Source organism: Cyprinodon tularosa, unplaced genomic scaffold (genome assembly GCF_016077235.1).
Source record: "Cyprinodon tularosa strain WSP-4 unplaced genomic scaffold, ASM1607723v1 ctg229, whole genome shotgun sequence".
Lineage (NCBI taxonomy): Eukaryota > Metazoa > Chordata > Actinopteri > Cyprinodontiformes > Cyprinodontidae > Cyprinodon > Cyprinodon tularosa.
This window is the reverse complement of record NW_024038856.1, coordinates 475,932-487,559: the sequence shown is the minus strand read 5'-3', so window position 1 is coordinate 487,559 and position 11,628 is coordinate 475,932. Positions and strand designations below refer to the sequence as shown.

General features: G+C 41.7%; 1 protein-coding gene across 1 annotated transcript; it reads right to left on the bottom strand.

Annotated features, from left to right (window-relative positions):
- Positions 1-2,337: 2,337 nt before the first annotated feature.
- LOC119784551 (ubiquitin-conjugating enzyme E2 2-like) lies at positions 2,338-10,688 on the bottom strand. The gene is made up of 7 exons (XM_038286645.1): positions 10,353-10,688; positions 6,856-6,919; positions 6,747-6,778; positions 5,159-5,236; positions 4,971-5,076; positions 3,307-3,400; positions 2,338-2,788 (listed from the first exon to the last, which is right to left on the bottom strand). The coding sequence occupies exons 1-7, from the start codon at positions 10,374-10,376 to the stop codon at positions 2,743-2,745; spliced, it is 444 nt and encodes a 147-aa protein (XP_038142573.1). The 5' UTR covers positions 10,377-10,688; the 3' UTR covers positions 2,338-2,742.
- Positions 10,689-11,628: the final 940 nt, after the last annotated feature.

Here is an 11,628-nt window from a genome sequence, read left to right as displayed (position 1 = left end):
GGAAAACATTTGGACTCAGCCTCCAGGGAAGTCGATTCATTCAGATTAGGCCATAGTTGTCAGCAGAACATTTTGGACTCAGTTTTTCAAGCAGCCGCTGATGAACCCGGCAAGAGTGGATCTTAGCCGAACCGGGCCAGAACCAGCACCAGGCATTAGGTGGACTAAAGGCTGGACTGGTTACCGGTCCATCACAGGACAATTCAAACATTTATGTTGGACGTGGAAGCAGTTGTTAAAGGGCCTTGGTTCGTGACCCCAGAATGTTCTGCTGTAACGAGCTGAATGATCTCCGCTGTGTTGCTGTAATTCCAGATGTTTACAGGATTGGTACCCAGCAGCCTCCCTCCTTTTCCACCAGTACCTGAACCTTCTGCTCTCTGCAGGTTTAAATTTCTCTCATGAACTGAAATTTATGAGCTTGATGAGAAGATTGGTGCCTTCCAATACAAAGAAAGCCACAGAGGATTATGGGAACTGTACAGGTGCTGGTCATAAAATTAGAATATCATGAAAAAGTAGATTGATTTCAGTAATTCCATTTAAAAAGTGAAACTTGTATATTATATTCATACATTACATACAAACTCATATATTTCAGATGTTTATTTTGGTTTAATTTTGATGATTACAAATGACAACAAATGAAAATCTCAAATTCATCATATCAGAAAATTAGAATATTGTGAAAAGGTTCAAAATTGATGGCCCCTGGTGCCACACTCTAATCAGCTAATTAACTCAAACCACCTGCAAAAGCCTTTAAATGGTCTTTCAGTCTAGTTCTATAGGCTACACAATCATGGGGAAGACTGCTGACTTGACAGTTGTCCAAAAGACGACCATCGACACCTTGCACAAGGAGGGCAAGACACAAAAGGTCATCGCTAAAGAGGCTGGCTGTTCACAGAGCTCAGTGTCTAAGCACATTAATAGAGAGGCGAAGGGAAGGAAAAGATGTGGTCGAAAAAAGTGTACAAGCAAGAGAGATAACCGCACCCTGGAGAGGATTGTGAAACAAAACCCATTCAAAAATGTGGGGGAGATTCACAAAGAGTGGACTGCAGCTGGAGTGAGTGCTTCAAGAACCACCACACACAGACATATGAAAGACATGGGTTTCTGCTGTCGCATTCCTTGTGTCAAGCCACTCTTGAACCACAGACAGCGTCAGAAGCGTCTTGCCTGGGCTAAAGAGAAACAGGACTGGACTGCTGGTGAGTGGTCCAAAGTCATGTTCTCTGATGAAAGTAAATTTTGCATTTCCTTTGGAAATCAAGGTCCCAGAGTCTGGAGGAAAAGAAGAGAGGCACTTCATCCACGTTGCTTGAAGTCCAGTGTAAAGTTTCCACAGTCAGTGATGGTTTGGGGTGCCATGTCATCTGCTGGTGTTGGTCCATTGTGTTTTCTGAGGTCCAGGGTCAACGCAGCCACATACCAGGAAGTTTTAGAGCACTTCATGCTTCCTGCAGCTGACCAACTTTTTGGAGATGCAGATTTCATTTTCCAACAGGACTTGGCACCTGCACACAGTGCCAAAGCTACCAGTACCTGGTTGAAGGACCATGGTATCCCTGTTCTTAATTGGCCAGCAAACTCTCCTGACCTTAACCCCATAGAAAATCTATGGGGTATTGTGAAGAAGAAGATGCAATACACCAGACCCAACAATTCAGAAGAGCTAAAAGCCACTATTAGAGCAACCTGGGCTATCATAACACCTGAGCAGTGCCACAGACTGATCGACTCCATGCCACGCCGCATTGCTGCAGTAATACAGGCCAAAGGAGGCCCAACTAAATACTGAGTGCTGTACATGCTCATACTTTTCATGTTCATACTTTTCAGTTGGCCAACATTTCTATAAATCCTTTGTTTTTATTGGTCTTCAGTAATATTCTAATTTTCTGATATGATGAATTTGAGATTTTCATTTGTTGTCATTTGTAATCATCAAAATTAAACAAAATAAACATCTGAAATATATGAGTTTGTATGTAATGTATGAATATAATATACAAGTTTCACTTTTTAAATGGAATTACTGAAATCAATCTACTTTTTCATGATATTCTAATTTTATGACCAGCACCTGTAGTCCAGGCGCTGTTAGGCAACCATGTTTCACATATTTATGTCCTTCCTGCTCTGTACAGTTCATCTTTAACTGGTTGTTTTTTTTTTAATAAAGTCATTTTTATATTTTGAGACTCATGTTTATTTTTTAGCCCTTACTCTAACAGAGTAAGAGTTTGTATTAAACCATTCTGTTCTGGTTCAGAACCTGAACAGACCTGAGGATAGATCGTTCTCCGACTAAATGAAACCAAGACCAGCTTCCATTTGTTCATCTTTATTGAGAAAAACCATCACAGAGCGCTTAGTTGACCGGTCCGCCGCCGCAGGTCGGATCTTTTCCAGTGCAAAAACAGGAGAACGGAGTCGGATGATGGATGAACTAACGGCTCTCGTCTAAAATCGCAAAACAAACTACAAACTTAAACAGCTTTTCTCCTTTAAAACGTGGACACAGTTCAGAGCAGCACATGGACCAATCACTGACATGCATGAAGGAGCGAGTGGGTCCAGTTCGGCTCTGACGCCATGGTAACCAGCGGGCTCCGGTCTCCAGCAGACAGACAGACAGACGGGCTTTAACAGCATCACAGTTCAGAATGAGATGAATGAAAATGCCAACAGATTGCAGGGAAAGGGGGCGGGGCAAGGTGCAGCTCACGCAGTTCACATGGCGTATTTCTGGGTCCAGTCCTGAGCTGTCTTGTTGTACCTGCAGGAGAGAAAAATGACACGGCGAAGCATCAAAATCCAGGTTCAAACTGCAGGTGCTCCAAGCAGAACAGAACAGAACTCTCCTCATTGTCCACTACAGGCTAAATTCAGACGTCCTCTGACTCTAGCAGAGGGGGGAACAGATTCAGAGCAGAACTATTAAAGTTCTACTAGCTGGTTTTGTACTTCAAACAGATCTTTTTTTATTCCAACCTCGTAATGCTGATCATGTTTCTGCTTTCTTATCCTGTTTTTCAGAAGTGACTAGTCTTCATTTGAAAACTATAACACTTATTTTCAGCCACAGTAACAGAGAGCAGCTGTTAGCATTGAGCTAACAGCTACAGATCAGAATCTTCCATCTTCTGTTCATTATCTAGACTCCTGTCACACTCCAGCCTTTACAGATCCAAAGTCTGTGCCACGTTTTCACCTCCAACAGTTCAGCTTTTCTCCCAGAACCAGCTAGAGTCCAGTTCATCATCCTGGTTCCATTTCTGTGTGTGTCAAACTCACCTGACGGGATCTGTTTTGTAGATGCGGGCGATCTCTGGCACTAATGGGTCGTCAGGATTTGGGTCACATAACAGAGAACAAATGGACAAAAGGACTGTAGAGAGAAAATAGAGACCGGTTCAGAATCTGCTTTGGATCAGAACATGGATCATTTTAACCACTGGTTCCTCCATGTCTGCTGACCTAGTAGTATTCACAGTCTGAGGGTCAAGCTAACAGCACCAGCTATGGCTCAAATCATTAATAATCTTGAGTCTGACACTAAAATACTGTCCTGGTTCTTGGCAGCGGATCAGATCCGATATATCTGGGAAAATATATACATTTCTGAGCACATGTAAACCCTCCTGACTTCCTGCTCCTCTGATGATGAACACAGCATCTATTTTTGTGCAACTGAGTGATTATTAAAATCGTCTGTAGGACAAACATCACTTTATGTAGATGAAGGATTTTCAAGACCATCTGTTGGAACAATCGCTGACGATCCCATGCTCCGATAATTATCCCAAATATTAGAGCTTCACTGATTTTTAAGTTAAGCTAGTGCTTCTTTTTTACTCTTCAATAACAATCACATTCTTCTATAACTAATCTGACTTAAACTCTGAATGTTTATCATCTTAAGCCCCTGTCACACCTTTATGATTTATCCAGAGTATGCCTGACCCAGAATCTCCTAAAACGCTGGCATACGCTGAATTTTCTGTTTTTTCAATTTATGAGTCAAGAATTTATGTCCATCGACAGCCTAACTTATGCATAACGCACGGTAGAGTAATGCCCATGAAATGTTACAACCAGTGTCCTGAAAGGGGCAGCGATGCGCCTGGCCTGCTTAAAAAGATTTTTTTATTGCTGTATTAACCTAGCTGTTTACCACCTGCCAAATAAAAAAAGAATAATAAAGAAAGGTAGAAAGTAAGTTATGCACACGTTTCTCATAGGTTTTGGATAAGCTGGACACCATGACTTATGAGTAACTTACACTTAACGTATGTCGATGATCAAATAACTTACCTGCAACTTATGCCCCACGTATGAGCATACGCTGGCATACGTTGGGAAATTTTATGCACACTCAAAATTTCTCAACGTACTTGAAGTATGTCGACGTGTGCCAGCGTGTTTCAGCGCGCTCATAACTTATACAAAACTGACCCATAACTTATCCAACGTATCCCAGCGTTTTTGACAGATTTTTCAGGCATATGCTCATCTAAATGGTCAAGGTGTGACAGGGACTTTAGAAAGGAAAATATTACCTTTCACTTTGAAAAATAACAGTTAATTATTTTCCATTTTTTTCCAAATCCATTTATTTCAGTTTAATGAACACATGTACTAATATCAGCTACATTTGTTTAATGAAAAAAAAACTACTACAGCAAAAACAAAAGTTGATGAAGCAAAACAATTTGACACTTTGATTTTTATTTTGAAAGGCTTAAATTAATTTGTCTGTATGGATTTGTGAGGGTCCCTTATGGCCCCCCCAAGCTTCACAATGGAGACACCCTTGGTTCATCAAACATTCTAGAGTAAATCTGTCAATGCATGGTAGATCTACTTCAGAACCCTGAAGGTTACAAATTCTACCTTTCTTCAACTCTAAAAGCTAAATAAAAACCAGCATGCAGCTGGTTCTGGTCGGACCTGGTTACCTTTAGAGATGGTTAACGCTGGAGACCACTGAGACCGTAAAATATCCAGACAGATGCTGCCGTTACTGTTAATGTTAGGGTGATAAATTCTGGTTGTGAAGGCGACCTGAACACAGAAACAGCATCAACAGATCAGAACAGAGGCCATACTGCGATCTGGACCGGGAATGTTTCAGAACGTCACTGACCTTGGGTGGCTTGAATGGATAATCAGTGGGAAAATGAATAGTGAGGAAGAACACACCGCCCTGATACGGACTGTCGGGCTAAAACAGAAACAGAAGGATTCAGGTTAGACAAAGATTATTTTGGATCAGGACCATTTCTAGAATCACACGGATCGGAACGGTTCAGCTGATGAAAGCAGGTCCATGTTCTGTTTGTGGTAGTCATTTCAACCTCAGAACGTTTAGAAGTGTTCACACGCCATAAAGGTCTCTACATTTGGCCCGATCTGACTCGACGGACCAATGTAGCATGAGCTGTGAAGCAGAGGGCAAATCATAGATGGCTTTCCTCTGTAGGAGCTGCTCTGGTTCTACGCCGAGGTGTTTGTCTCCTCCAGCTTTTAATGTCTGCTAACGTTTTTTTTTTTTTATATATATATAAATAAAAAACCCAGCTCAGTTCATCTGGACGGAGAACAGCTGAAAACATCAGTTTTCAAATCTCTCACAGATTCTTCATTGGATTCAGATCTGGGCTTTGACTAGGCCATTCTAACTCATCAATCAGCTCTAAACCATCCGCTGTACCTCCAGCTGGGTGTGCAAGGTGGTTCTCCTGCTGGAAGGTCATCCTCCACACAAACAGGTTTTTCCTCAGTATGGTTATAGATTTAGCTCCATCTATTTATGCACAGCATGACACTACCACCACCATGCTTCACAGTTGTGACACTGTCCAGACTTAGGCTACGTTCACACTGCAGGCCTTGATGCTCAATTCCGATTTTTTTTTTTTTTTGTGAAATCCAGTTTTTTTTTGCTTTGCTGTTCACATTTCCAATTATATGCGACTTGTATGTGATCTCCTGTGTGAAGTGCAGTCATACAACGTAAGTGTCCCGCATGCGCAGTAGAGGACGCAATGAGATCACAGGCCAGCGTGCTCTGTGTTTACGGAAGTAAACATGGATGTTAGTGCTGAAGCGCATCTATTGATCTTTCCCAACCATAAAAAGACAATCTTTTCAATTGGTTAAACATAAATACTGCTCTCTACATCATCGTCTGCCATGGTTGTTGTTTTTCTTGTCGCTTTTGCGTAGCAAGACGCAGAATAGTGACCTTTGTCAGGTATTAATGACGTTCAGGTCGGATGAATGCGACCTGGCCGTTCACACACAGGTCGCATTTGAAAAGATCAGATTTATATCGGATTCAGGACCACATAGCCAAGTGGTCTGGGTCACATTGGAAGAAAAATCGGATCTCTGTTGTTCAGACTGCCATGAAAAGATCAGATCCAGGTCGCATAAGGGCCAAAAAATCGAATCTGGGTCACTTCAGGCTGCTGTGTGAACGTAGCCTTAGAGTTTGTATTTAGGCCCAAACTTTGGTTATATCAGAGTTAACCATCTGCATGGTTTCCAACTCTTGACTATTGCGAATGCGATATTTTGTCTTGACTGGTCTTTCATTGGATCGGGTCAAAACCTAGAGAACATCAAAGGGTGTGAATACTTTAATTAAAGTACAGAACATTCTGGGTTTCTGCCTCAGACTCTGCTGGTTTGGATAAGGTGATGTGGTTCTGGTGCAGCTTGGTACTTACCGGACCCATTATCGTTGCCTGCCAATGAAACACTGGAAAACAACAGAGATAGTTAGCAAAGTTGGCTGCTACCTGGATGCATGTAAAGAAAATCAAAGGGTCATCTTACTGTCTTCTCCGACAGGTCCGGCCGAGCACTGAGCCGGTGGGTCCCTGGAAAGGTCTGTTAGTTCCTAGAGGAAGCAGAAGCAGAGGTCAGAGATTGGGGGCAGAGTTCTTTCTCTCAGTATCGCTCTCTAACGGTCAGTAGGGATTCATAGGACCGTAGTCACATACATAACTTTTGTCTTCAGTCACAACCTGCTGTTGCAAATCTAACAGGCTGACTTACATGCTTATTTCAAAACTCCCAAAACAAATGATTTGTCTTTGGCTTTTAACTCAATCTGATCAACTGTTTTAATATTTTATTTGATCCATCTTGTATTTGTTTTATTGTTCTGTGTTTTAATCAGTTTTCATCAAACAGCATTCTGGTTGACGGTGTTGTTTTTAATGTTTGTTTTTTTTTAATACGGTTGTGTTTTTTTTTATATTGGTGATTTCTATTATTTTAAAGTTCAATAAAAATCATCCATTTTCCCTTCTCCGAACAGTGACGGTGTGCCGGACACAAACTCCAAGCCAGAATTTTGTGGGAACCCAACAGTAAGAGTTTGTTCCTGTAAATCAGAGGATTCAAACAGAACCCAAGATCAGCAAACCCATGATGAGCAGCTAGTCAGGCTTCAGGACCATTACAGTTTCTATGGTTTCTGGAGGTTCTGGAGCCTCAGAACCTGGCCTGTGGGTGGAACTGATGAAGTCATGAAGGAGGTTTTTCTGTCCATCTTGTTTTTCTATATTTCCAGTGTTTAGAACATCTGCTTAGGGTTGTAAATTAAAGAGAAAAATTAAATTCTGTGTGGGAAAAAAAAGGTGTTGGACAGTCAGTCCTAAGGACCGGCCCACTAGAGCAGGGTTCCTCCATTCCTGTCCTCAAAGTTCAATGTCCTGCTCCTATTACATGCGTCTCTGCTTCTGCACACCTGAGTCAAAAGCAGAACTTTGGAGAACTGGACTGCAGACCGAGGAGGTTATTTAACCATTTAGTTCAGGTATGTAAAAGCAGAGATATCTAGAATTTCGGGGGGGGGGGGGGGGGGGGACTAAATATGGAGAAGCAGCACCCCGGTTTACAAATATATGGTTTAAAACATAATTTTACATTATAGGTATACATTTTATAGCAGGTAGACACCACAGAGAGCTCCTAATCCAGAGGTTTGGCTGTTTTAATTTAACCATTAAGGGGTCTGAGATACCACAGCCAGTGCCAAGCACAGCTCTGCCTGCTGATTTGGACGGCATTGTAAACGGTGCTTTGCATGGACCAATTATGGCTGAATGTGGGCGTATAGCAGCCGAACATGAGGTGGAGCCTTCTGCACAAACTCTGGGGTACAGCTGTGATCTATAAACGGTAATTACTTGGTTTCGTGTGTGAGCATGGTTTGTAAATACCATTGTGTTTTGTTTTGTTTTTTTCTTCATACATACTCTTTTAGTAAGCATCCTACATAATGTTTTTATAAATGAGACCCCAGAACCATAACTCCATGTTCTGTAACTCATGCAAACTTAAAACCTGGAAGTTCTGCTCCATCTGAACTTTAGGAACCATACAGTCGGTACTGATGTGTAAGCAGAGAGGCTATTTTAAGGGTCTAGACAGAAGGGGCCGGACCAGGACAGAGCAGCGGTGTCAGACACATGGCTGCTTATAGAACCGGGTGGGGTGGGGGGTTGGATTTCCAGCATGAAGCTAAAGTGCCTCGGAGTGTGTGTGTGTGTGTGTGTGTGTGTGGTTGTCGGTATGTGACACACAGGACCAGAACATGCAGCTCATCTTTCAGGTTGGACTGAGTTTAGGAGGGAAAGATCCAGTTAAGTGGGAAGGGGACTTTCCCCTCAGGAATCTCTGAACATCTCAGCTGAATATTCTCTCAAATTCTGCTGAGGACTAAATCTGACTGAACAGTTTTAAACATGTTGGTTCAAATGTATAGAAAAGGCCAGACTCGGCTGGAATGAGACGTGTTTTAGCCAATCCTAAAATGTCCCGATTCCTTTCCCAGCCATATGAATCCAGCTCTACATATTCGGACTGATCCATTATCACTGTCTAGGTTCTTTAGCTCCTCTGAGAACAAGCTGCAGGTTCTCAAGTCCTCCAGGAGGATCCTGAGCTGTTCTCAACCCAGAAAGGGTATTTAGTTCCTCCAAATGGTTCTGGATCGATCCCATGATGTCCTCCCAGTGGGGATCTCGTATCTCCTGCTTTCCATCTCAAACCATACAGGAGGGTTGGAGTGTCAATGGAGCAAAACAAAGACCTTGTTCCAGCAGATGACCATGGCCTCAGGTGCAGATGAGGGTCTCAGCTTGAAGAGTCCCAAAAAAACCTCAAACCCTGTGGGTTTCTGCAAAGCTAAATGTTGCTCTTGTTTGAGTTCCACCAGAAACTGAGCGTGTGGTCATGAGGTTTGTCCCTGGGTTTACTTGTTCCCTTTAGTTTCTATTAACCTGTTACACCTGCTAAGGAACTCATCTCTGATTGGTGCATTGATCCAAACACCAGAAAGTGGGCGGACCAAAAAGAACCATGACTGTAGATCAAATGCAGATGTTTCCTATAGTCCACTAAATCACTGAGGGAAAACCGAACGGGGCCAAGGCTTGAAATAATGAAACGTTTAAAGAATAAAGGCTATTTATTGAATTGGGACATTATCAGAACAGTTGAGGTAGATCAGGATGAACAGAACCACCGAACCCTTAACTCCAATACAGATGTGGTCCAGATTTGGACCTCTCCAGGGGAGGCCGGTTGGAAGAGCAAGCTCACATCAGATAAAGACCTGAAACCGAACAGGAGGAATCTGCTAACAGCAGCTATGAGAGCTTAGTGAAAGAGTCTGAAGTTCGTGTCTGATTCACCGCATCATTTAAAGGCGTATTCCGCCGTTTTTTAAAAAAACATTATGCAGTCCTGGTTCTGATTTCACTGAAACAAGTCAAACATAAATATTCTGACCTTCTTTAAACACAGTTATTAGTCTAGATGACATTATATCTGACTGAGAGATAAACAACAGACTGGGTCCTGTTCCACAGCTGAAGCAAATGCTTTTAGTCTTATGTTTGTATTTTGCATGAGGTCTACTGATCAGGTCCACAATACATTTGGTCAGATAACAGGATTGTTTTATGATAACATCACCCTTTAACGTGCAGGTTAGGATCTCTTAGTCAAATATTTTATTCAAGAGGATTTTCTTAAATGGCCAAATTAGATCCAAGGAAGTTTTCTTCTGTTTCTGTGAACTGATGATACATTAAACGACAAAAAACTACAACAAATCTATTTCTTCGTTTTCACCAGCAGGGTGAAGATGTAACAAAATGTGTTTTAAACATGTACAGTGTTGATTAGAGTGTTAAAGATCGGCCTGGACCTTTAAAAACTTGGGAATGGTCCTTTAGTGAAGCTGCGAATCAGAAGCTAGTTTCAACTGCTGACTCCGATGCTAATGATAAAGCTAAAACAAGCCGTGAGCGAGTTACCTTAGAAATCCGTTTTAAAGCCATTGTTTCTGTCAGGAGGGACCAGCTGTCGAGGAGGAGGTGGCGGAGGAGGAGAAGGAGGAGGAGGAAGAGGAGGGCAGGCCAGCTAGCTAACGCTAACTAACTAGCATCTAGATCTCTGCTAGCTCCCGGGATTCGTTGCACATCTGGCGGTTAGACTTCACCGTGTTTCCGTTAAATTGGATCCTGCTTTACCGACCAGCAGTCCGTTAGCCCCGAACTCAGAATGAGACCCCACAAACAAACCGGACCGACCCCAGCGGCTCAAAATGTCGTCCGTGACACACAAGGGCTGTGAGAGCACCTGGACAGGAGGTCTCACTCTGATTGAGATTCAGAGCACCGGGAACAGGAAGTCTCACCCTGACTGATTTACATCACAGAGAAGTCTGCCCTCTACAATAAGAGGAACGAGTCTGACTAATCCTGTCTTCTATTTCCTCCTTTTCCATCTACATAAGCATATTGCAAAATACAAACAAGAACCAAGAAAAGAAACATTAAATGATAGTGGCTAAGTAGATTAAATATGAAAAATCTTTATAGAGACATAAGTGGAAAATATTGGTACAGCCAAATGTTAAGTTTACAATAAAATCAAGAATGGAAATATTTATGAAAGTTAGTAAATGTATCACTCCAATAACAATCTGTAAAGTAGATTTATGGGGAGTGGTGGCCTATTGGTTACCCTTAGCAAAAATAGTTTATTCAAGTATACTAAAAGTGCACTACCGTAATTTCATACTTAAAATCAGGCAGTGCATTTAAAGTTTACTTATTCTAAACTATATTTCATATACTTAACAATACTATAGTCAAGTGTTCTTAACTATACTATTGTTTACTTTATTGTTTACTAAAGTATACTTTAAGTATGCTTTAGTAAACTTAGAAATGTCCCAATTTAGTTTGAAGAAGTATTACTTTAGTAATACTTCAAGTACACTAAAAGTACATTGTTCGGTATACTTTCTAAGCTTATACTTAAGTATTCTTAATAGAATTTACTTCAAATATACTACTTTTTGCTAAGGGTAGAGTAGAGCTTGGAATCCTGAGATTCTGAGTTCAAGCTCCACTCCCGCAGACTGCCACTTTGTCCCTGAGTGAGACTCTTAAACCCTGATTGCTCCCTGGGTGCTGCACAATGGCAGCCCACTGCTCCCCGAGAGTTTGGGTTAAATGCAGAGGTACATTCCCCTAATGTGAGATCAATAAAATTCAATTATTAGATTTACTTTTTATCTGGCTA

Coding starts and splice junctions, on each gene's coding strand:
- LOC119784551 (XM_038286645.1), bottom strand. CDS start 10,376: ATGGCTTTAAAACGGATTTCTAAG. Junction 6,920..10,352: donor CTTTAAAACGGATTTCTAAG/GTAACTCGCTCA, acceptor TGCTTCCTCTAG/GAACTAACAGACCTTTCCAG. Junction 2,789..3,306: donor TACAAAACAGATCCCGTCAG/GTGAGTTTGACA, acceptor TCTCTCCTGCAG/GTACAACAAGACAGCTCAGG.